This window comes from Empidonax traillii, unplaced genomic scaffold (assembly GCF_003031625.1).
Source record: "Empidonax traillii isolate 1590-97213 ecotype Southwest subspecies unplaced genomic scaffold, ASM303162v1 scaffold57:size2250009, whole genome shotgun sequence".
Classification (NCBI taxonomy): domain Eukaryota; kingdom Metazoa; phylum Chordata; class Aves; order Passeriformes; family Tyrannidae; genus Empidonax; species Empidonax traillii.
This window is the reverse complement of record NW_020955250.1, coordinates 2,060,160-2,085,523: the sequence shown is the minus strand read 5'-3', so window position 1 is coordinate 2,085,523 and position 25,364 is coordinate 2,060,160. Positions and strand designations below refer to the sequence as shown.

At 42.7% G+C, this 25,364-nt stretch overlaps 1 protein-coding gene across 4 annotated transcripts; it reads left to right on the top strand.

Annotated features, from left to right (window-relative positions):
- Nucleotides 1–37: 37 nt before the first annotated feature.
- Nucleotides 38–24,755, top strand: IQCB1 (IQ motif containing B1). 4 transcript variants are annotated; one of them, XM_027879763.1, is made up of 14 exons: nucleotides 38–125; nucleotides 427–671; nucleotides 1,487–1,649; nucleotides 3,326–3,455; nucleotides 6,145–6,238; nucleotides 7,292–7,391; nucleotides 7,776–7,948; nucleotides 10,491–10,603; nucleotides 11,643–11,767; nucleotides 16,585–16,727; nucleotides 17,154–17,302; nucleotides 17,764–17,892; nucleotides 18,273–18,429; nucleotides 19,474–20,101. In XM_027879763.1, exons 2-14 carry the CDS (start codon nucleotides 578–580, stop codon nucleotides 19,704–19,706), a joined length of 1,803 nt encoding a protein of 600 aa, XP_027735564.1. In that variant the 5' UTR covers nucleotides 38–125; nucleotides 427–577; the 3' UTR covers nucleotides 19,707–20,101. The 4 variants fall into 4 exon arrangements, with proteins under 4 accessions (XP_027735564.1, XP_027735563.1, XP_027735566.1 ...); XM_027879762.1 differs by lacking the exon at nucleotides 38–125 and adding an exon at nucleotides 242–304; XM_027879765.1 differs by lacking the exon at nucleotides 38–125 and adding an exon at nucleotides 23,699–24,755 and having other exon boundaries at nucleotides 338–671; nucleotides 19,474–19,700.
- Nucleotides 24,756–25,364: the final 609 nt, after the last annotated feature.

The window sequence follows — 25,364 nt, the reverse complement described above, 5'->3', positions numbered from 1 at the left end:
CGGCCGCGACCACGCAGCTGTGCGCGGAGGGGGGGGGGGCGGGGGAGCAGTTGCGTTGGAAACGGCGGCTCGGGCGTTCCGACTCCCCCCTTTCTCCCTCGCAGTGAGGGAGCCCCCGCGCGGCGGTGAGAGGGGCCGGGGGCGCGCGGGGGTCCCCTCAGAGCTCCCCAGGGGGCCCCGCGGTGCGGGCGCTTTGCGGCTCCGGCGCCGCCGCTCCCGGGAGCCGGGGGGGCTCCCGGGTGGCGTCGGTGGGAGAGGGCACCTGTCCCTCGCTCTCTCGCCCCCTCCCCCTGCCGAGGCTGAGGTGCGGCCGCGCTCGGGGCCGCCCGGCCGGAGCCCCGGGCTGCCGGCAGAGCCGGTCCGGCCGCCCGCGGCCTCGGGAAGCAGCGCGGTCGGGTCTCCCTCCATATTTGTTTCCTTCCCCAGGGGCAGACGGCCGGCCCGAGGCTTCCAGCCGGTGGTGCAGGAGCTGGAGGTGGGATGGAGGTAGTGGCATAAGGACCCCGCGCCAGCACCGACACAATTAGAGAGAAAAGAGGCTGGAATCGCGGGTGGTGTGCGCCTGTGGTCGCTCGCCATGGCAGCTGCGGACCCCCAGGTCCTGGCCTTGGCTGCTCAGGTCGCTGAGAGCGGGGAACAGGACATCCCCCTGCTGCTGCTGAAGTTAAAGGGTAATTAATGCCTCTCCTAAAATAAAAGGATGGGCTGGTGCGCTATGGACAGTCCTCCTCTCTTCTGCCTCCTTAAAGACTGAAGGTTTTTCTGAACATTTCTGGCTTGGCTGGAGACTCTGTAAGGTTAACAATGCAGCTTTTCCTGAGAGTGGCATTGAGTGGCGTTTGGCTCGGCAACAATAGAGCAGGAGCTGGGGAGCAAATGGACAGGAGTTTTTCCTGCCTCTCAGCTGTCACCCCGATGATGTGGGCCCTTGTCCTGCTGATACGGGCAGGGGTCAAATCATCTCTCCCAGTGCTTTTGGGCAGAGCGCCAGAGTGGTCCGCAGCATTCAGTGTTTAAGTCTTAAGACAGAAGCTTAATCATGAGCTCCTGTGTGACTCCCCTGCCTTCTCTCCTGCCACACAGCCACTGCTCTTAGGAATGGCTGGAACAAGTCGGGTCCTGTTCTAAATTGGGATGTAATTATAAGGAAGCTATATGTTTCCCAGCGGTTGTGGTTTTATGTGGCCCAGGAAATTCATACAAATGGGCCATATCCCAGGTAATGCATGTTTTGCTACTAAATGTGTAGAGAGAAAATGGAAACCTAAGTTTAGGTATCCTTCCCAATTGTCATATAATCTTACAAATGGATTGTAGCTGTAGGAGCAAAAAATGCTGACAAAATACTTTATGAAGTTGTTAGCACTCTTACAATTACTTTAATCTATGTGCATATACTCTCCTTATGTTTTAGTAAAAGAAAAAAAGATCTTGCACATCAGAATCTTACGCTCCTCTTTGTCTCTCTCCTGCTTTCTTCCCACAGGAATTTTAAGTAGCCCTTCCTTGGGATGTGAAGAATCAAAAAAAATTAAGCAAGATATATATGATTACGGTCTTACTCAGTACTGCTTGCTGGTCCTTAGGCAAGACCACTCTCGACTGCGGGGAGGCTGGGCTACTGCTGCCCAGCTAGCAGAGATACTAAGGTAAAAAAAAAAAAAAAAAGCTAAGAAGTTTTCCTCTAGTTTTCTTTCGGTCCTTTCATCTTGCTCTTTTTCTTTTCAAGCTGCAGTCATTGGCTCACATCCAGAACAAGGCTCGTTGTTCAGAAAAGGCCAGGGTTAAAGTGCAGGGAGCAGTCAAGAGCGGAGGGGTCAGGCATAGCCTAATTAGTCCTGTTTAATTCATTTGCATTGTGTGTCATTGAGCTGGGTAAACTGTGTGGTGGGAACAGGGTTTGTGTTGGCTTTACCTTTTTTTTTTTTTTGTGGACAGTACTCATCAGTGCAACAGTTCTTATACAGTAATTGCTGGTTTTGAATTGTACCTATTTAAAAAGGTTTCTTTGCTTAATTTCATCTTGAAAAAATCTTCAACCTGATTGACTCACAGCTTACTGTGGCTATATTTAAATGTCTGTTTAATATAGCTATTTTAAGTACCTATTTACATTTTTAAATATAATAGATGACAGGGTTCATATAAACTAGATAACCCCGTGTAGTGATATTGTGAGGATGGCGCTCTTAAATTTAATTCATAGTTAGTAAATAAGAAAACTTTAAACTCAAATCTGCAGTGATCAATCTCAATTTTAAATGCCAGGAAAAATAAGACATTTTCAATTTTTCCCAAGTTGTATGTGGTTCTGGCTTAACTAGGGAGCAAAATTCTAGGGCATGAAGTATTAAGCAGCCATCTCTTATTTATACCATATCTGCAGTATGAATTTTTAATGTGAGGAATTTCAGTAAGAGAATGCAAGATTTATCACCAGAGTAGAGTGATACTTAAATCATCCCCTGTAAACTATTTCAGTTTGCAGACAATACTGAAATTTATTCTAGCTGTAAAATTGTCCTTTTGTAACTGGGTGAATCTTAGCTTCATGCCTAGAATTTGCTTCCAAGAGCCTTGGTAAACAAAGCTTTACATGTGTGCTTTCCTAAAAAGCTAACAAATCCTCGATAAAATGTCAGAAAGCAAAATTTGTAAAAAATAAGGGAGACTCTTTTGTTGCACTGGTATCTGTGCCGAGCGCAGAATTGAAAACCTTCCCAGTTGTAAAACGTGCAGTTTCTTGTAAAAAGTCTTCCAAAAACAACCGACGTGTTTGCGGTGAGTAAAATAAGAGCTGAGATCTGAGGAACTGATTTCTAGCCCACATGTCTTCCTCAGCTAGAAAAAAGTTGTAGTCAGGCTTGCTGAAGGTCTTGTGATAAGTAATAGGGGGTTTTATATGTATTTTCGTTGCCTGATGTGCACGCCCTTCAGATCAGTCTTCCTTTATCAATTTTTTGTTTGCCTGTCTATTTTTTTTTTTTTTTTTTTTTTCTTCTTCATGACCATCAGAGCCCTTCCCTAGCATACGGAACAAGCCTGAACAGATCCTTTGAAGCCAAAGGAGAAAGTGCCTTGGTTATGTTTTAAACTGAGAAATGCCATAATAAGTAGTAGGATGGTCTCCAGCCTGCCGGTGATTCCTCTTCCTTTGGAAGCAGCCACCTTGGAGCCAGTCACAGCAGTGAGCTGTTGTTCCGTGGTGAATTGTCCCATGCCAGTGAAGCATTTCTTCTCCGATGACGTGACATTCATTCAAAGCTGTTCAAACAGGCCTTTGACTATTCAGGTTGATGGTATTCCTTTTTTTTTTCCATTTCAGTCATTGTTGTGTAGGGCTAGAGATGAAAGAAGATCCTGAAGAATTTTACAAGAAGTTTCTTCCTTCAGCTGTAGACAACCTGCTGGTCTTGGGAAAACGCTTGCAAGTGCGATTTATCCGAGCAATCAAGGTATTTAAATTTCACAGTTAAAAGAGCAGAGAACCTCTGTAAACTTTCCAAGGTCACATATTGGATAAGTAGGATATTATTCTAGGGACATTATATTATAAAAATTTATTTTCCAGAAAGCACAGTAGTTTTTCTTATGCCTTGGACCTTTGAAACTGAAATCTGTCATGGGGCAGCATTTGGTCCACGACTTACGCAAAGCCTATGGTATCAAAGACAAACTTTGTTACCATAGGCCTGTTTAGAAAGTTTGGCTACTACTTTTCACAAGTTTTAAAGGTAGAGGGAAGGATTGCAGTTATAAACAGGATTGAAGAGGGAGAGCAGTAGAAGAGGGGGGAAAAAAGCCTTACAAAGGCAGCATCCCAGTCACGGTAGTGTCTTAACTTTGCATATCATTAGGTCACCCTTTGTAACAACTCAGTTCCCACTGCTTTTATTCAGCTTTACAAAAAATGGTTTAGGAAGTCTTAAGATTTTAAATCAGATTTGTTGAAGTTTGTTTTGCAATACAATTTCTACTGTAAAATTGGCAGAAAAATTCCAAGAATGCTCCCTGCTTCTGATCTTACACATTGGGAATCCTAAAGGCAGATTTTGTGAATTTTTAAATTTAAACACTCTCACATTTCTCCCTCCTCTTTGCAGAGAGGAAGGGTTTTGTCCAGTTAGGTTCCCTCATGCTTCTGAAGCATTCTGAGTTCCAGAATCAGAAGAGAAAAGCTCAACAAATGAAACCCATGAGTAATTTAAATAACCAACCTCATGGATTCTCACAGTTTCTTTTAATATCCCCGTTTCCCCATATTATCTCATTTTTTAGCTCACTGGCTTCTTGCACTTAGTCAAAGTTTTCCTGCAAAGTATTCTGATAGACACCACAAACAATCAATTCTCAGAAAGCATCAGTAACATCTTTTCTGTTAGGCCGATACTTGAGAAGTGCATTTACTGCTTAAGAAGGAAGCTTCCTGAAAGACATCCCAGGAGACTCAAGTCTTATCCGCAATATGTAATTTCCCCCACACTTTCTTATTATGTCTCAGCCTACATGCTACTTGAGTCATGCTTGTGGGCAAAGATTTCTTTTGAATGCAAATGCAGTCTTCATTATAATTAGTACTTTGTCTTTTAAACTTTGTGGTCTCAGAGGTGACTGGGCACCCAGACTTGGTGCTTGCTCAGTGGAATTTTGGAAATCCCACTGTGCCAGTGGAGATTCGTAGTTTGTTCTGCCCTCATTTGCTTTTTGTACAAGTCTTTGAAGTTGAGGGAAGTACTGACATAGCTTTCAGAAACTGTCATATTGCCAAAACACAGAACAGATAATATTACAGCTTAGTTTATCACTGTTATTTTGTAGCTCTTGTTGTCAGTAAGAAAGTTAAACCTTGACTTACAGCTGGGATTTACAGCACAGATCTAGGGACTAGGCTTTCCATAGTTTGATTTGTGGCGGCTCAAGTAACATGGGAGATACCAGGCCATGTGTTTTATAACAACATTTGTCAGCAATGTAGTACTATCAAAAGCTCCTTTACTGTCCCCCCCGCCCCAAGATTCTAGATTTCCAGTGGCCTGTGGCTCACACCTGGAATACAGACTCTGGACTGTACATCTGTGTGTGCATTCACATGTTAAAACCTGAATTCCTTCTGGTCATGGCAGAGTCTGGAGCACCTCTTCTGTGAGGAGAGTCTGAGAGAGATGGGAGGTTGTTCAGCTTGAAGAAATCCCCAAGGAGACCTTATATCACCTCCCAGTACCTAAAGGGGCTACAGGAAAGCTGGAAAGGGACTTTTTACAGGGGCATGCAGTGACAGGACAAGGGGTGATGGCTGTGACACTGAATGAGGGAAATTTGCATTAGATATTGGGAAGAAATTATGTACTGTCAGGGTGGTAAAACGCTGGAACAAGTTGCCCAGGGAATCTGTGGATGCCCAGTCCCTGGAAGTGTTCAGGGCTGGGTTGGATGGGACTCTGAGCAATCTGGTCTAGTGGAAGGTGTCCCAGCCCATGGCAAGGGAGTTGGAACGAGGGGATCTTTAAGGTCCCTTCCATCCCAACCACTCTGCGATCGATTCTATGTTGTTTTCCAGTCCAGTGTTATCACAGGCAGACACATAATGTCTCTCTCTGTTTGGCAAAGGGATCAGATTTCAACTTAATAGTGGTTTGGTGTTTGCTCCCAGATCTCCAAATCTGAGGTGCTTCTGAAGCTTCATTAGACCAGTTTTTTGGGAATCTTTTCCATTTTAACTGTGTCCTTGGCCACTTTGTACCTTTTTTTCCCCTCTTCTTTAATCTTAAGTGATGTATTTCCCATTTTGTGCGTTAAGTCTGTGATGTATTTTTACTGAGCTATTATTTGTCTTCTTATCCCTCCTATGCTATCAAATATTTTTGAAGAAGTAAACAAGACTTCTTTCTCCTTGTTATAAATTTTTCACAAATTAATGCTTTTACTTTTTTAGTAGTTAAGGTCTTATTGATTGATCTCTGCCCTCAAAGAACTCACAACTTGGGGTTTTTAATGACTCGTTCCTACAGTTTCACTGGCCTCATTTGGGAATTTGGTGGAGTTTTGGCCTCCAAATTCCTGAGGCATACAAAGCTTCCCACTACATCAAACTGAAGTCCTTAGTGAAGATACATACACGTTTTTACCTGCTTCTCTTTTGTTTAGGATAAAGAAAAACAAGATTTTTTACACTGGTTCCAAACAGTAACCGATGCCATCTGCTGGCTGTTCGGTGGGCACATTCAACTGGCAGCGTGTGGTAAGGGAAATGTCAACCTATAAAACACCTGAACGTTTATTTATGGCAACTACAGGTATCCAGAATCACTCCTAAGCTAATCTCCACCTAGTCTTCTAAATTGGAGCAGATGGTAAATCAATCCCTTAAAGTATTCAGCTCAACAGCAATATCTAAAATGGAAAAGATCCATTAAAGGGAAATACTCAAGAGTTTGCCTTCTAATCTCCCAGAGACAAACATTAGAAGTGCCTTCCTGTAATTTCCCACTGTAATTCTATTCCCTTAAAATTAATTTTTTTTCTCAATAAGAGACAGTTGATCTTTTACTGTGTGTCATGAAAATATGCAGAAATTTGACCAGAGTACATTGCTGGCCCTGAGGAGTGGTTAGAGTTGGAAACAGATTTCTGAAGTTGTTGCCATACCAGGAAACTTTACGAACACCTAACAAACTTCACTATACATGTCTGACGAAAATAAGCTTTCAATTAAAACATTGTTAATCACGCTGATTTTAAAAAGCAGAATTTGGTTTTATTTCTAGTATAGAACAAAAACATAAGGATCATAAGATGTATAACTAAAAACACACAAGGTCAGAAAAATTACTGAATATGTAGACAGTGATACACTGGGATAAAAAAGATGGTGCTTTAATTACATCAATGGGCTTGGATTAAATAACCTGGTATAACCAACTGTCAAGGTTGAAGTCCTTATCTTTTTTGGATATTGTTGCCCCAGTGATAATTCTGCTGTTGTAATAAGAAACTGGTACTAGTGTAACATAAAAGGTTTTGAAGCCTCTATTCCATTGCAACATCAGGGCCTGAGGGATATCCAAAGGCAGAAAAAACAGGGTTCGTCATGTTTTTTGGATCTTGAAGTAGTTTACTTCTTTCAGTAAGTTTCAGTGTAAAAATTATAAACGAGGGAGTTTGTTCCAGAAACAGTATCTGGTTTTACTTGCTATGGCTTGTGTTCCATAATGAAGTTTATTTGTTTATTGGTGTTTCCATGTCTGGTTCTGATTGCATAATTTCTTGTTTGCTTGTTTTTGGTTTTTTGCAGTACTGCAAAATGATCGCTTCCTGCAGTTGTTAATAACAGATGATGTTGAAACAGCAGTTATAATGATGGCTGTTTTACACAATATTTTGAGGATCAATAGGTCAGTTGTTTTTCATATAATTATTTTTCTTAATTATAAATTTTAAACTCAGTTCAGTAGTGCTGGGTAAAATAAAACTTCTTCATGTACAAGAATTGTTGTGTTTTGTTGGTTTGGATTTTTCCCCCTAGCCTTTGTTGTAGAAATAAAAAAAATAAAATAAAAAAAAATCTGGCTTTTTTAACTGGTTAAATTGAGGGAATGGGAATTAGTTGATTGAAACAGTAGCACTACCTGGATCAAGTTGCTGGCTCAGCTAGCTGGGCATGTTGGCTTGCTATATGGCCTGACATATCTAAAAATAATCACTGTTAAAAAGCTCATGCTTTTTAATTAACACTTCTGTTCCCCTTTCCCTTTTTTTCCCCTTTCTTCTCTTTCAAGTTCTGTCTTCCTTCAAGTTGATAAAGCGACCCTTCACTCTATTTTGGATGAGCTTGTTTATAAGCTTTCATCTACCACCAATCCTGCTGTTGGAAGTGCTGCCACAAAACTGCTGTTGGTGGTGGCAAAATTGAGCAAACAGCTTGTGCAGTTACTCACAGCTCGCTACAAAGGTTTGTAAACATACATGGGACCCATTGCTCAGCCCTCTGCAAGGAGTTAAGTCACTGTAAGAATATAAAGATGGAGGTTTCCCATCTTGGTTCAATAACTATCCAGTACAGGTGGAAACTGCAGTGCTGTGTTGCTTTGGGGGCTTTTTCCCCCTTCTCTTCTGTTCATTTTTGTTGTAGCTTAAGACACTGTGCCTCTTTCTGTTTCCTAGATTTATTTTATTCTGTGGACTCTGCATGTGGTAACTTGTCTTTTAAACCTGTTGTTTGTCACTTCCAACTTGATGGGCTTTACTTCTTCCTGTTTCCCTGTGCAGGTTGGTTGCTGAGGGATCCCAGTAGCAGGGTGTCTGTACTGCCACAGTCAGAGCCTTGGGTCAGACATCTGTCACTGTGCTTAAGTTTTACTCAAAGTGAATTCTGACCCTGGGTGTTACAGGTCTGCTCATCTGATAGATGCTGTTCTGTTATTGAGGAGCTGACTGTCTTTTGATATCCAAGTAATTGGAATGAATTCTTTCCAAGAATTCATGAAATGAGTTTATCATTTTGTTTAGATGAGGAGGCTGCATATATGTATAATCTACTCTGTTATTCATTCTGTAATAAGGTGTCCCATTCAGTGTTTCTGTCTCTAGCCTGGCAGGGACTTCCAGGAAGCCCTTTTGTCCTCTGTCATGCCTATGGTGACTGAGGAAGAGGCTTTGGTGTTTGTCAGGTGTTTTATGTTTATTGATCAAAACTACTCACAAGCAACCTCAATCCTTTGGGGACAAGGACAATAAGAAATGGGATTAATAGACAAAAATGTTCAATTCCAGTTTTTTACACTTGTGCTGACTACTTATTAGGCAGTACCAGCCAGGTAGATTTCTGGACCAGATGGGCAGCTTTGCCACCCTTTTGCTTGAGAGGGGAGGGCTTCCTTTTGGTTTGAAATTAAGTATAGTGAGCCTAAGGCTGGTATCATGTTGTGGATCCTCGTGAAGATGTTGTGATGGTCTGATCATCCCAGCTCTAGAATGCTGGCTTGTCTGAAGAGGTGCAAGCCTTCATCAAAAGATTGTGCTTTGTTTTGCTCTAGAATCACGATATGCCACAGTCATTTAGAAACTCTTCATATCTCTTCTGTATGTTTCCTCTTTTCACTAAGAAAAAAAGAAATTGCTTTTTTCCTCTCCTTTTTTTAAAAGTTAGAATCCTTATGTTAGTTTTCACTCAGGTTTGAAATCCTTTAGGATAGTTTGAGGAATAACAGCAACAATTAAAGCATCACAGCATTTCCACCATCTGGCCGTCTCACTGAAGTCACTTGGCTTCACAGTGGCTTGGAGCCATTGCCAGTGTCAGGTGCTTCGGTGTAAGCTTTGCCAGTGGAAGCAGCCTGCCCAAGGTGAGGGCATCACCTGAACCCAGGACTAGCACAGTCTTTACATCAGGTTTCCAGGAGGGCCTGGTCTTTTTGTCTGCACAGGTTGACATGTCTGAGAGGCAAACGCTGGGAACTCCCTGTCAGTGGCTGAAAGGGCTGTGTAGTCTGTACAGAGACTGGCAAATGGTTGTGTCAGATCCACAGCACTTCTGCGAGAGAGCTGCCTTGTGTAGCCAGACTACCTGCTTTTGTAGGGCTCTGACAGCCTTAGGGCACCCACTGACTCCATGTAGAATCTCCCCTGTGTCTCTCCTGAAGGGTATAACTGTCATCATCTTTCGAAAATCATGCATGGGGTGCCACAGAGGTGCCATTTCTGTTTGCATGGAGGACTTGGTGCTCCATATCCAGATCCTGTAAGTATATATGAGCTCTGGAGTTGCCTACTATATGAATATGCTTACAATGATTTGAAGATAGAAAAGTTATTTGAATCTGCAGTTCTTCAGGAGGCTGTCCAAACATGTGCCTGCTTCCTGCCCTCTTTCCTCTTCCCTGCAACTCCCCAAAGAGCTCTTAGGCTCTGAGATTTGTCTGATACAAAGCTTTTAGCATGTGTTATTGTCTACTTGCACAAGGGAGTGTGTGTGTGCTGTGTGGGAAGCATAAGTGTGATTTTTAGCTACTGCAAACCAAAAAAGCTACTCTGTCTCATAGACTGGATGCACATGTGCTCACAGTTAGACTGTGTTATGCAGATAAGACATCAAACAATTCCAGTTATAAATAAATAAATTTTATTATGAAAAATATGAAAATAGTGCTAATAACCCCTGCACTTTTGTGGTGCTTTACATTCTTTTAGTACCTTACAATGACTTACTGTTAAGACACTGAAAGTACACTGATAATTTAACTGCCTGTTATGTTGACACAATACTTATTCAGACATACAAAATCACTGGATAATACTTCTCTGTGATGGTTGGAGCACCAGATATTCTTTGATAATATTCTGTGTTGAAACTCAAAGGTGGCTGATGGTGTTCAGCTGTAGTGTTCCTTTGCACATAGAATCAGATTTTGTTTGTTGACTCCAGTTCGTTACTTTGAAATCCTGAAAAGAAAAATTCACCTGCTGGTATCACATGCTGTTTCACTTTCCCTTAGGATTAAAAGGGCTTTTAAATAAACAGTGGACTGGCAAAGGATTTGACAGGGAGCTCAATCAGCTCTTGGACGTGCTGTATTTGGAACAATCCAGTGGAAAAGAAGAAATGCAGGTGACGAAGTTTGATTAGATTTTTGTGTGTGAAATCCTAGTTTTATGGGATTTGTATATGTTTAGAATGGATTTGCTCTATCATGTCCATGACACTTTGCAAAACCTATGTTATTTTTTCACTATAGATTTTTAAATTTCATATTTATTTTTTTCCTTTTTTTGAAAACATCAAGAAATTGCTCATTAATAAGATAGGAGACTGTGACTCTAGAGACTGACTTTCTGTATAGATTCACCATAGATTTCAATACAACCGTAGGGGGAAAAGAAATGATTCTTTTGCTAATCATAAAATAAAAACAACCATGTCTGCTTTTCTCACATCAGTGTTACAGATTTAGATCTCTGAATTCTAGGCAGCATTCACAGAGAATTAAGTCATACAGAGAAAATATGCAGTGAGAGCACCACCTGGGCTGTGTTCCCAATAAAAGGGACGACGTGTGTTTTATGAGCTTCTTAAAAAAATTTTACATAGACAATACTTTAAAGAAATCAGAGTTGTGTTTGTAGAGATCTGCTTTCGTCTTCAACAGAGCAAGGTGTTTCGTGTTTGGGTTGGTTTGTGCAGTTTTTTTTTAAAATCCATTTAAGAATAGAATTAATTTTTTTTTTCATGTTTGCATTTCAGTGACTTCTGATTATACTGCAAATGTAACATTTTTCCTGCTGCTAATTCTCCAGACTTGTCTTTCTGTCCTCTCTAGAGCAGGTGTTTTGATTGAATCACCATTTGAAATACTAAGTGCTTCAGGTGTTTTAAAGACAAATTTCTAACATTGATTATATATGTGTTTGTGCTGTAGAGCCATTTGTTCACCACAGAAAGCATCAATACAGGTGATCAGATGAGCTGCCTTTGGGGCAAATATGGAGTTCATGATAATAACTGTCTTACAAGACCTTAAGTTCCCCAAGCTGTACAAATACTGAATTTGATGCGTTTGAAAACTGATAGGTTTTAGCCAAATGTTGAGATTGTCCAATTATGCAAGCAGTAATTAAGTGTTTTTATATGCATAGAAAATATTCTACCAACTCTTTTATTTCAGAAGCAGCATCAAGCAGCTTGTATAATCCAGGCTGCGTGGAGGGGATTTCAGACAAGGAAAAGGCTGAAAAAGCTACCCCAAGCAGTGACCACGTTACAGAGAAGCTTCAGGTAAACACTATGGCTTTGTGAAAAACAGTAAGGAGTAGAGTCTAGTGAAGGTTTGGGTTGGGTTTTCTCAGGTGACAGGAAAAATTCAGGTCGTCTAATCCAATGTCCTGTTTGAAATAGGCCCAGCCTCAAAATTGAATCTCTCTGCTCAGGGCCATATCCAGTTCTGGAGGTCTCCAAGGATGGAGATCCCACCATCTCACTTGGCTGCTCTCCTGGTGCTGGATAATTTGCCTTGTGAAGAATTCTTCCAGTACAGCCAGTGGGAATTTCCTTGTTGCACTCCTTACCCCTGCCTCTTGCCCTGTTTCTGACCACCTCCATGATCTGGCTGTGTCTGTTCTATAACACTTAGGTAGTGGAAGACAGAAATTAGATTTGCCTTCCTTTTGGCTAAATAAACCTCACCTATCCTTGCATATCCTACCTTCTGTAGCCCTGACAGTCTCTGTCTGGACTGTCTCTATCCCTCCCTTCTGTCAGTATCGTGTCTTCCGCTGGGGGTCCCAGTAGAGTGTGACAAGTATTGCAGATATGCCCTCAAGGGTGTTGAGTAAAGCCAAATCATCATCTTTGGCTGCTGCTCTGCTTATGCTACTGCAGCCCACTGTGCCCTGCAAGGGTCTGTTCCTGGCTCGTGTTCAGTCTGTAATCCCACCAGGAACCCCAGGTCCTTTTCACTGGAGCTGCTGCCCAGGTAGTCAGTGCCCAGCCTGTACTGATTCAAGGGGTTATTGTGTACCAGGTGTAGAACTTCCCATTTGAACTTCACGTGGTTTCTGTTGACCCATTTTATGTGTCTGTGGAGGTTTCTCTAAGTGCCAGCCCTGCCCTGCATGGGAGATTGTGATGGCAGCTTTGATAAAGTCAAGGACAGTGACATCCAGTGCTCTCCCCTCATCCACAGAGCCAGTCATCTCATCACAGAATGCGATCTAGCTGGTCAAACATGATTTACCTGTGATAAATCTGTGCTGGCTGTTCTCATTCACCTTCTTCTCCTTGCTGGAAATAGCTTCCTTGAGAGTTTGTTTCCATATCCCAGGCCCTCAGTTTGGGCTGACCAAGTATTCCTTCATCTTGAATGGGCCTTTTTCCAGTCAGCTGTTATTTCTAAAACATAAATGTAGTGTAATGCCAATATGAGCTGTTTCACTACAGACTCTTTTAGCAGAAACATCCAAACAATGTGCTTCTCCAGCAGTACCAAACTCCCACTTCTGGTGCCAAAATCTCCAACTGTCCCTTTCCCAGCTGCCAGATTCTCCATGAAAAAACTTAGTTCTGTGATGCTTTTATGTTTTCTATGTAAAAATTTGTGGCATATGGAAAACTGAAAGTGTGGCACACTGTAGCATGGGATTGCACTAAATAGCACTGGAAATGATGTACTGGTGTAGAACAGTTAACTGATTCACGGTTAACTTGACACAAAATTGCACTGTAAATTATATGTGAAGCTGTCCTGGAATTTCCACATGCCAGAGTGCTGCAGAAACAAAAGGCCATAGTGCTTGCTCAGTATGGTGATTGCAAGACCTTGTTCTTCATTAATTTTTGAAATCTTTGACTCTCAGAAGTGGAGTAGCTTCAGTGACCTAGATAGTATCCCCTGCCTTGGAGCAGCACAGAAGAATGAAGCTGTGTAAACACTGCTTGTCTCACTTGAAGTAAGATTTCAGCAGTAACGTTAGCACATGTTAGGCTAACTCTTTTGAGAAATTTAATCTGAATTTAATATAGGTAATGGATCTAAATCAAGTTCAAACTCCACAGTAGGGTTTTTTCCAAACCATTTTTGCACTTGTTGAGCATTAGCATGTCAAAACTATACCTAGAGATGAATGTCAAATTACATTGCATTGCGACCAAGGTGATAGAAAGCAAACATGATTTGTTGTTGTCTAGACTGGCATTAAGAAGATTGGATTATCTAAGGGGTAGTCTTTAACTTCTGGAAGATTTGCAGGGGCACATAGTGTGTTTGTTGAGGGCCACTAGTCACTGCAGCTTTTGTACTAAAGAATGACACCTTGTCACTCCCTTTTGCTTCACCATACGCTTCAAGCTAACATTCCTGCTCTCATCAGGCACCTTGCAAGCCTGCAAGCCAAACTCATAGGCCAGGAAATTTGGATGTTGGGCCAAGACATAACATGGTAAAGCAGAAGGGAGAGTGTGACGAGGCTATCAAGCAATCAACAAGCTGCTTGACTCCCTTGTGTCGTATTTTCAGTGTTGCAAGCATTAGTGTGTGCCTCTTAAGTAGTTCTTGAATCATTTAAATGGACTTTTGAAAGTGTTTGTTTAATATTGAGGGGAATGGAAACTTATTAATATCCTTAAAGTTGTGTGTTCGTGGCTCAGTCAGCCCCAGTGTACTGAACAAATACAGTAACTGTGCAGCTCCAGTGTTGGTTTTCTTCTGTCTGGGTCCAAAGTGCTGCTAGCATTATGCTGAAAAATAGTGTTTGGAATACTGTAAGCATGACTTTGGAAGAACCTTCAAGAGGACTTTTTAATTTTTAACAGTCAAGGTCTGGTTATATTCACAGATTGATTTTAGAACAAGTGTGGTTAAATACTGCAGAGGCTGAAACTCTAAACTTGGCTCACCTGCAGCTGCAGTGGAAGATCTTAAACTCTGCAAGTTATAAACTTCTGAAACTGTGGTTTCAGAAATGTCTCCCCAGTGAATATTAAAGACTGTAATCTGTCCTTGAAGTTAGTTCATTGTTATGTAGCTAATTGGAAGACTCTTAAAATGGCAAGAATTTGTGTTAATTATGCAGGAAAAATTAAACCATTTTATATATATAGAGAGAGATGATCTGAGTGAGGCAGATCTGTGCCATGAACTGCTGAAAGAAGCTTGGATCTTATTCTGTGGATGTTTTACTTCTGTTCAGAGGCATTTCTCTGTCACAGTGTGGTCTTGTGCAACCAAATGCTTCTTTTCAGTAGGAGGAACAGAGAAGAACATGTGTTTTGCAGACTACATGGGGAAGAATCAGTATCAAAGAAACATTTAAATACCTGTTAGACACTACTGGTAGTTTCACAAATGTGCATCTGAAAAGTTCATTAAATATTCGTGTAGTTTTCAACCTAGTGAAGCTGGCAAAAATCTATGGGGAAAATAATAATAGTTTTATCAAGAAAATGCCATCAAAAGTCCTTTTTGATGCTGTGACTTTATTCACCTTAGAAATGTAATATTTGGATTAAAAATGCAAAGATTTACAGCTCTAATTTGCAGAAATGTGTGGGCTGAAAACCTCTAGTTTCCTTGAAACCGTTCTGATATAATCACATGTATCATGATCTGTCTCTGTAGGTTGGTGTGTGGGCACACTTCAAGTCTGTGTTACTGTTGTAGAGAGATTATGGTGTGTCAGGTTTGTGGTGGAGGCTTTTCAGTCAGGGTCAGACCTTTAAATCCAGAGCATCCCTTTTACACAACAGCTTCCATCCCATCTTTCCCCACCCAGTTACGGAGACTGAGAGAAAGTATGGTTGATGGAAAAATTGCAACTCGGTTTACACTAGTGGTGGGAAACACATAAGTATCTCAACAGTAGTGTGAGTCTAAAGATATGACATACAGCAATACCCACATTGCTGGACATTAATTCTAGTCTACTGACTTTTTTTCTCCTTTCGGGTATCCGTTGTTCCTGTGCTCTATCCATTGGTTCTCTTTCCTAACACTTAAAATGCTTCTTTCAATGTCCCTGGAAAAGTGCTCGAGGAGAGCAGAACTCAGGGCTGTGGGCCCAGTTGGGGTACTCAGGTCTTGAGTGGGGAAGTGATTTTGCTGCAGTAGGAACAGAGAAGTCACATTCTTATCTTGTTTTGGGGTAAAGTCATAAAGTCTTAGGCATTAAGCTGCTGATGAGGTCGGATCCATTGGGATGAGAAAGGGCAGGGAAGGGAGGGGAGTCCTAGCTCACACCTCCTCTTTAATACTTCACTGAGACCATGTTGAAGTGGTCTCAGTAATTGTTAATACTGATACATGAGTATATCCAGTATTTATATATTAGTCTCTGTATTGATATGTTAGTATATATATAATTGACGTACACGCTATTTTTAGCTTGAACACTCCAGGACCAGTTGCGGAGTTTTCAGTTGTCTCATCTGTGAAACATCTGCTGAGGCTTTTCCAGTGCCAGGCACAGCAGGGCAACATCCTAACATCAAATCTAGTACAGATCAGGAAGAATTTGCAAGAAAATTCTTTCCTAGTGTTCTGTTAACAAAGTTGATGGAGAAAATGTTAGTCTGTATTTCCTGGAGAAAAAAATCCCTCCAGATTTAAGAAGTGAGGCTTGGCAGCCAACATTCTGATCTACCCTTGCAGTCAGTAGAAAAATAATAGTATATATTATGGGAAGCAGGTGCCATGCTTGCTGATGGATGGACTGGAAAAGGTGCATACTGGAGCAGATGGCTAATGTTGCTTTACCTCTTCCCTAGATGAGGGAAACAAAATTGTGTTTCCAGTTTGTGCTGGCTGTGAATGTCCCACATGGAGCATTGTTCCCTTCAGGGTCCTTAGAACTTTATCCTAAGTAAAAATTTATCCTTTGATTTCACAGGCTGGCTCAGAGTTTTTTGTGGGTGTAAGAGAGTGCGATAATTTGCAGGTGACTTTTCGCTGCTTCGTGTGGTTCTGCAGCCAACAGCTGGGGTAGCAGATTATTTTGTGCATTTCCTTTCTCTCTGCTGGACCATTTAACACAAAGAGAAAGAGAGGTACTTTAAAGAAATGTACATTTTAAGGTAATTTTTAACGTACTTATGTATTGCAGAGCTAAACGGGAACAGGAGCAGCAACACTTGGCAAAACAGAAGGAAGATGAGGCTCTAAAACTGCAAATGCAACTTCAGAGACAGAGGGCCATGAGACTCTTCCATGAACGACAGCTGGCCTTGCTGGAAAGAGTCCATGCCAGTATGATTTATATTAAACTATAGCAGAAGATTTAACTGTCTGGTACTCCTTGGGAACAGTTTCCCCAAATATATGTCCTAATCTTGCGCGTCTGTTTGCACTGTAGTCTTACTGTCTCTTCTCCTGACCCAATTATCTGAAAGAGAACATTCTAATTCCCCCAGGGCTCAGTAACCACTGATCAAGATCTGCTGCCTTCAGAATGGTGCAGGAGAAAGGGGGAGCCCGTTTTCTTGTGTTACAAAGCTCCTTTGCAGCTAAAAGTCTGCAAGACACGGCCCACACCTAGTGGACCTTGGGGAAGAGGGGTTTTTAACTGGGAGCACCCAAGCTGTTTTGGTACTATGTAGTTTGAGGATTAAGAATGTAAATTGTTAAGAGATCCTGACCCACAGTCTTGTAACTGGATTTTTGTTACATTCGTAGGTCAGGTAAATAAATACATGGAGGAAATGGAGGATAAATCAGCATTAACTATCCAGAGATTCTGGCGAGGGTATAGAGCAAGAAGAATTTTTCATCAACAGAAACAATCTCTTAAGGAGTATAAAGCAGCTGTCATCATTCAGAGAACAGTGAGTACATATACTTTGTTCCAGCATTAGATGGGACTGAGTGGATTATTGTGATGCCTCAAAAAACTGTTTATTGTCTTACTACCAATGTAGCCATAATTTATCAAAAAATGACTCAGGGGGTGATAGTCTAGAGCCACAAGTTGCTTAGAAGGGTTAAACCTTGCGTAGGTTACAAAGCCTAATAGAGTTTGGTAACTTAAAAATAAGAGCTGCTACTTCAAAACCAAAGATTGGAATGTCACCACACTACAGATGAGTCAGTGACTTATTATGAGTGTTGTTACTTACTATTTAGTGCTCATGCTGACCTTGTATGTTGTCTTTCCAGCATCATAGCTGCATTTAGGTTGTAACAATGCTGTATGGAAATATTTTTCTTTCACTGATTGATTACAAAGAAAGCGAGAAGACAAACTTCTTGTCTGTGATTGTCATATTCTCGTATGTTCTTTACAAAGGCTTGTAAATTCTTGGAAAAACGAAGAAGGAGAAGACCTCTCTCTCCTTGGAAAGAACCCAAGGGACTGACTGATGAGCAGAGACTAGCTTTGCAGCAGAAGGTGGATGACTACATCAAATTGCATCCGGTCTGTTTCTTAGTCATTTCATAATTTGCATTAATGATGCAACATAAAATACTCTAGGGATGAAATAAATTCAGCATCATAAATTCTGATCAAGATAATCCATTTGAGGTATGTGTGTGTTATCCCTGCTTGTTTGACTGCAAGGCAGCAGGATATTGGGGATTTTAACCATTAATCTAATAAAAAGTGCCAAAGCAAACTGTAATTGGAAAATTTATACACTTGATGATGGATAACTTTGGAGATAGTTGCAGAAGAAGCAAAATTATCAAGTTAACAATTAAGAACAGCATTTGCATTCCTTGTTTAGGCATTATTCTACCCTCGGAAGATTTAAAATAACCAGCTCCTAATGCTAACAAACTGTTATTTTCCTCCAGGCTTCCCAAATGTCAGAAGAAATGAGTAAAGAATTACATATGCAGGCTCAGGAAAAGCTGGCACAGTTCCTGTTGAGGAGCAGGCTGGATCAGAGAGCAGCGCAGAGGAGAGAGACATTACTGGCTCAGGTCAACACCGATGTGGAGCTGCTAATGAGTATGTGACTGCCTGGGATCATAGTTTTGATTACCATTTGGATTAAACCAATTTAGGTAGAAAATTAGAGTGAGCAGTGGTAAAGCCTCATTTCAAAACTGAAATATCTTTCTTCCTTTGCCATATGCCTTATCTTGAGACTCAGGCTTTGTTAAAGATTATCCAAGTGCTGCTGTAGGTTAAGTACACCTGCTTTTCAAGGATCATCTCATTCTTCTACAAGCAATGGGCCTGTAAAAGGCATTCACGTTTCTAAAAGGGGGATCTCACACAACCTATTTCTCTACATCTGTTTTGCTTTGTTTTGTTTTCTTGTGTTGTAAGTAAGCTACTGGTTGAAGCCCTCTAACCCCTTCCAGAGGGAAATCCTTGAGCTATGAATTCTAAATCATGTTTTCATTTTCTCTGGCCTGGCTTTATGTGAAACAGAATTCACTATCATATCATCTCAATTCCAAACAAGTGGCCCAGAGTGAAGGAGCAAGAGTAGCAAACTGCAGCCACCAGAGAGCACCCAAGCCGGGCAGAATTCAGCAAGTTACTGAATTCCATTATTTAGTCTGTCACATGCTGTGTCACTGCAGCTCATTGCTCTCTGCACAGGCAAATCAGCAACACACTCTTACACTGTGCTGGGTCCCCCAGGCAGGGAATTCTCAGTGCTGCTGTGCCAGAGCAGTGGAAACACCCTGTTGATGTCACCCTGTGCCAGGAGCACTGATACAGCAGTAGTGACCAGGAGATCCTCTTAGGTCATATTTACCCAAGAAGTCATTTTGGTGGATGCCACCACTGCATCTGTAAGAAGTAGTACTGCTTTCCCCCTTCTTTCTATCCCATTATGTATTTATTTTTTCAGATTAGCCTTTATTTGGATTGCCTCTCCAATTACATTTATCACACAGTCATAAGATTGCAATGCCAGCATGGGGAAAGGGATGACCTAGGACAGTGGGAAGTGGGAGGGTAGTGCTCCTTTTTTTGTTTGAAATACTCATAAAGCCACAAACAAAATACACGAAACTCTTCTCCTTGTTTTTACAGATGCTCCAGGATTAGCAGAGACCACAGAAAAAGATATTGGTGTCTTTGTGAGTCGATCAGTCCCTGTAGCTACCAAGGCAAGACAATCCCACAACACTATGCTGAAATACACTCAGTGGCCATGGTGGAAGAAGCTTGGAGATGAGTTTATGGAGGATGATATAATTCCTGATGAGGCCCTAAATACAGAACTGGAAACGCTCTTTATTGGTGGAAGAAAATCCTTAAAGTAAAAAGCAGAAGAATTCCATATTCAACCAGACTCATACCTTGCACTATGCACTTACTTTTTTGTATTTTTAAGGAAGGAAAACATTTGAAAAAGACTAAAAAAATACCAAAGCCTCATTTTAGTGTATTTTGCTTGGAAAAGGATTCTTAGAAAGAATCTCTTCCTGTACATCAACAGTTGGATCCTATTGATCTTGTTGCAAATAGGATTTAAATACTGTAGTTGTAAATGAGGATATTTTCTGATTTGTATCACTTTAAAGGTAAGTTCATAACCTTTGTCTTTTCAGTTCTTATTCACACTGGGATGCCTAAAAAATCAGGACATTGTAAAAGCCTGGGCTTTTATAGCAAAATATTTTTATCAGGTGATGTGCTTTGAAATAAAGATGGGTTCAGAACAAAACAAGAAAGCAATACAAAATCAAACAAACAATAGGCAGCCTGGGCGCTTTCTCTGTATTTCTCCCAGGCTACCTGTCCTTGCTTCCACCTTCTGTAAGCTCCCTCTTGTTTGAGTTTGTGCAGAAGTTTCATTTTCATCCATGAAGGCCTCATGGTGTTTTTATCTGACTTGCTTCCTGTTGGTATACATTGCTCCTGAGCTTGGAGAAGAAGGTGATCCTTTAATATTAACCAGCTTTCTTGGGCCCATCTTCCCTCCAGGGCTTTATTCCATGTTACTCTACCAAGCAGGTCCCTCCAGAGGTCAGTCTGCTCTCCTGAAGTCGAGGGTAGTGAGCTTGCTGTGCACCCCATTGCCAGCCTTGGGATCTTGAACTCCACCATTTCATGGTCACTGCAGCCGAGGCAGCCCTTGAGCTTCACATTCCTCACCAGCTCCTCCCTGTTGGTGAGAACAAGCTACAGCCCTGCACCTCTCCTTGTTGTGTCCTCTACCTCTTGGAGAAGGAAGTTATCATCAATGCATTTGGGAACCTCCTGGATTGCCTGTCCCTCTAACAGGTACCAGAGTGGTTTAAGTACCCCATGAGGACCGGGGCTTGTGAATGTGAGGCTGTTCCTATCTGTCTGTAGAGGGATTCACCAGCTTGGTTTTCCTATTGGGGCAGCCTGTAGCAGACCACCACTATAATGTCACCAGTCCCTGCCCTCCCTTTAATCCTGACCCGTAAACTCTGTCAGCTCCTCATCCATCTCCAGAGCAAGCTCCATGCACTCCAGCTGGTCACTGACATAGAAGGCAACAACCCCACCTCATCTCCCCTGCCTGTCCTTCCTAGAGAGCCTTTGTCCTTCCATTCCAAGAGTCCAGTCAGAGAAGCCATCCCTCCTTTCTCTGTGATGTCAGTAAGATCACAGCCCTGCAGGTGTGTATATCTCTATATACACTCCTCTTCTTTATTCCCCATGCTGTGTGCGTTTGCACAGGGACATTGGAGCTGGGTCCCTGGTGAGACTTGATTTACTGGCTGGAGTGGCTGCAATTCCTTTGTGCTGCTCTTCAGGTGCTCTTCTGCCCACTTGTGATCCCTCTCCAGACTCTAGGCTTCTCTTGCTGGCTCTGGCATCAAACTGGTACAAGTGGGATGGATGGAGGTTCCTCTCCCCTGGCAATTGTAGTTTAAAACCCTCTTCACCAGCTGGGCAAGCCTGTGACTGAGGATGCTCTGCCCGAGGGACCCATGAGCCCCCAGCAGCCCAGGTTCCTTGAGACTCACAGGTCACCAGTGCTCCCTTGGGCTGCTTTTTTCCTTTAAAAGCCTGCAGTTCTTCCCACAGCCAGTGCAGTGCATGGGAGCATGGGCACAGTCCAAACTCTTACGTGGGATTGTAGCCTCACTGTGACCATCTGGACCATCAGCTCTGTCTTCTTAAACCATGCAGAAGTTGTTTAATCCAGAAAGGTCGCCAGCCCAGGGCCTCTGCAGTTGCTGTGGCCCAGAAGACAGTAAACACCTCCAGTCAGGGGCCAAAGGATCCTGCCCAGAACAAGAACTTGAGACTGGCACTAGTGCCACAGGTACCTGTGCTATTTTTCAGGTGAAAGGCTCAGAGAGCCTTAAAAATTAGATTTTACCTCACTACGGAGGAGGAAAAAGTGCTGTGATTTCTGCTGGTTGTATGTGGGCAGCAATATTGTTTCAGCATGTTTGTTTTCCATTCTCTCTAGAAGGCTTTGAGTTTTAATTTTAGTGGAGATGAATGGAAAACAAAAAATAGAAATAGTGGGCAGAAGCCCAAGCCCATTCAGTTGCAGCTGATACGTTGAAATTAATAACTGGATAGCTGCCAGGAGGAAGAGCTGGGCTCTGTTAATTTTTTAAAAAGAACTGTGATTTGGAATGCACTTGAATTGGCTCACAATTCCTTTTTTGGAGAGTTAACTGGTGGAACAATCCATGAGGTGTTTGCTAGGGCACTTGCATGTGTCTGTTGAGTTACATTTTGTTCTGCACAGCTCTGCTGTTAGTTTTAAGCCGTGCCTATGACAGGTCAGGTGCCCCATAACCACCAGAGCAGAGGGTCTGCGGGCAGTCACCGAGCGCTCCAGGGGATGGAAACTGTCCTCCAGCAGCTGCCAAGCTCTGGCACTGGAAGAGGCCCAGCATCTCTGGATGGATGCACTGCAGCAGACCAGCTGTTCCATCCTAAATACCTCAGTCCTCTGTATACATCGTCATGCCTTCTGCCCCAAACTATTTTGACAGCAGCCTCTGCTGTTATGTTTATTCCTAATCACGTCATTCTAACAGCTCCTTAGAGCAGGGAGATGGTCACAAAGGGGCTTTGCTGAATGTATCTTACAAAAAGAGCTGACACCCCCCCCCATGGCCAGTGTTAAATACCAAGTGAATTAGAGAGCCATCTTACCAAAAAGCCATTTATTGGAATGGCCTCTGCCACTCACTGCCACTGGAGTGGATAATGAAGTCCCCCTTTGGAATATGCAATTTGCTAGAAAATTAGGGGTTTTAAGCAAACAGAGAGCCTAGTAGAAGGTGCTGTCTTGTTGGAGGAAATAAAGTTGCTGGTCCAGCAACATGAATTCCTCTGCCCTACCACTGCACTGACAAAAATGCTTTATTTTACTTTGTGCTTGTCACCAGGATGGTGCAGTCACCTCCATTTTACAGACCAGGGAAACTGAGGCACGAGAGCCATGAGGGAACGTTCCTATGGCCATATGTAACTGTATAACCTGTCACTTGTTCCTGTTACTGTTCCAGGCAGAGCAAGCCAGAAAGGAGCCACTAAATGCTGAGGCAGAGCTGGGAGATGTTCTCAAATGCCAGTTGCTGTGGCCAGCTTGGAGCCTGGGCCCAGAAAAAGAGACCTCCAGGCTCCCTTGCTGGGAGGGATTTGGCATAGCTTAACTCATCGTCTTTTCAAGTCCTGCACCATGTGCACCAGAGGCAGGACATGTTGCTGGCATTTTATTTCACTGCATCTCTTTCTGGAATGAAGTACGCCTGAATAACGGGAACAACTGAACAGAAGCCATCTCCAGCTTGCTACCAGGTGAACAATCCTCTCTGGGTTATACAGTCACCCAAAAGAAAGGACTGTAGGAGAGGCTGTGAGCTGAGATGGGACCAGTCCTGCTCCCACTTCCCTGTGTGCCACAGGCATGCCCAGAAAGCTTGGAGCTGTTACTTGGGCATAAACATGCAGCACAGGTGGTCATGCCAGGTAGGAAAACGGGGCAGAGTTTGCTTGCGCCCAGCAGGTCTGGGCTGTGCCCCACTGGGAAGTGAGCAGGCCTTCCCCAGCAGGCTGAAGACAGACCCTGGTCACCCAGGGGAAGTGTGGGGATGCCCTCCACACGAGGGGAGTGACACACCTGAGGGCACCTGTGACAAGGGAAGGGGCAGAGGTGAAGCTGGAGCTGCTCAGGCAGTGGTCACTCAGGTCCTTAAATACTGATGGCCATCTCATCTGGCCTGTGGGGGTGATTCAGCTGAATTGCGGGTTTCTGTTGCTGTGACAAATTGGACCAATTTATCATATAGTTTTGTTTCTTCCCTCCCTTAAGTAAAGCTATACAGGTGTTATTGCTTCAGCTTCAGCAGCAGCAGACAATCTGGAAAACAAAATCCTCTGGTGGATGTGGATAAAACGGAAGGGACAGTGACTGTTCTTCTGCCAAAGGCGCCGCCAAAGTCATGGAGCTGGAAGAAGGCAGCAAAGGAACAAAACAAACAAGCAAAGAATTACTCAGCCCTTTCAGAGACGGAGACAAGGCAGTGTCCTCTGCTGGCTCCTGAAATTGAGGAAAATTCCTGTTTATGCAGACAGATATATTTTTTTTTTCAGCTGTAGCTGTAACTGGACTCTGCAAACAACAGGATGCTCATCTCCAGCAGAGACACAGGCATGCGCTCAAGACTGTGCTGCTGAGTCCAAGGGCGTCTCCTGGCCTTTGAGACTGGCTGTAACAGGAGCTCTGAGCTGAGGACAGGAGACAACCCTGATGCTATTTCACCCCTCGCCTCTGAGTCTTCTATGGCCGATTTCCATGGGAGCAGAATCTGGTACAAGCATCTGCTCTCCACTGCAGCGTATCACATATATCGAGTACAGGGAGAAATGAAAGCTTTCTCCTAGTAGCAGAATCAGGGCTATTTATAAATTATACTTCATCATAAAAGGAGGCAGATCTTTGCAGGGGGAGCTGCCAAGACCATTGCAAAACAGGCCTCCAAGTTCTTATCCTTCTTTACAGCACAATAGCACCAGGTTAATCTCCAGGCATCCTTGTGCACAGTGAAGAACCCTTTAGTAAAGAGATTGTTTACTACATGAGTGCTATAAGGGCCCAGACTGACCAAGGGGAACTGAAGGACAGTTGCCTCCCATCCCTTCTCCCCTGCTCTCCCTGAAGGTAGGGCTGGGTTTACTCCAGGTGCTGTCTGGGGACAGAATGACAAAGTCTGGCAGGTGAAGACCAAGGTCAGGACACCGCAGCTCTGGCAATTTTTCCCAGTTGTGCTGGAGAACTCCTTTGTGACCTTGAGCACACATTGTTTCTCTCTTTTCCTCTCTCAGATGAGGCTTACTGTTGCATTTGTAATTTAAGGGCCTTCAGTGGAGGAAATCTCTGAATGGGAGATACTAAGCTGAAATGGGAGTTTGACAGGCCCTGGAAAGAAAAAATATTTGTATAATCAGATATTGAGCACACAGAAAGAGCTCAAGGTTGCCATACTCTTTATTTCTCTCCACATTCAACTTCTCTCTGCAGAATTTAGTTCTTCTCTACTTACATCCTCAAACAGAAGCAATGTCTTTACCTGTGCTGGATCTCTTAATAAAACCAATGAACACAAGCAATTCTGATCTCCTTTTAACATGTCTCACCAATGCAGAACCTGCCTGTTCAGAACGAGATGAACACTCACACATATGAACAAGCTGGGTAAAAAGACCCAGCTCACTCTAGCATCACACGATAGAGGCAGTGAACTGCAGCACTTAATCCTAGAAACAATCAAAGCAACCATTAATTTGCTGAGTCCTTACTGACTGAAAGGGAGGAGGCGTTCAAGCTGTCATTGTCACTCGTATAATGAATGGTCAATTAAAATAGTTGCAAATGCAGGGTACAACTCATTCCTGTGCCCAGGAACAGGGATAAACAGAGGCATTACCACTGCCTTGGCTTTATTCTCAGAGCAGCTCCCCCTTTTCCTGCGAGA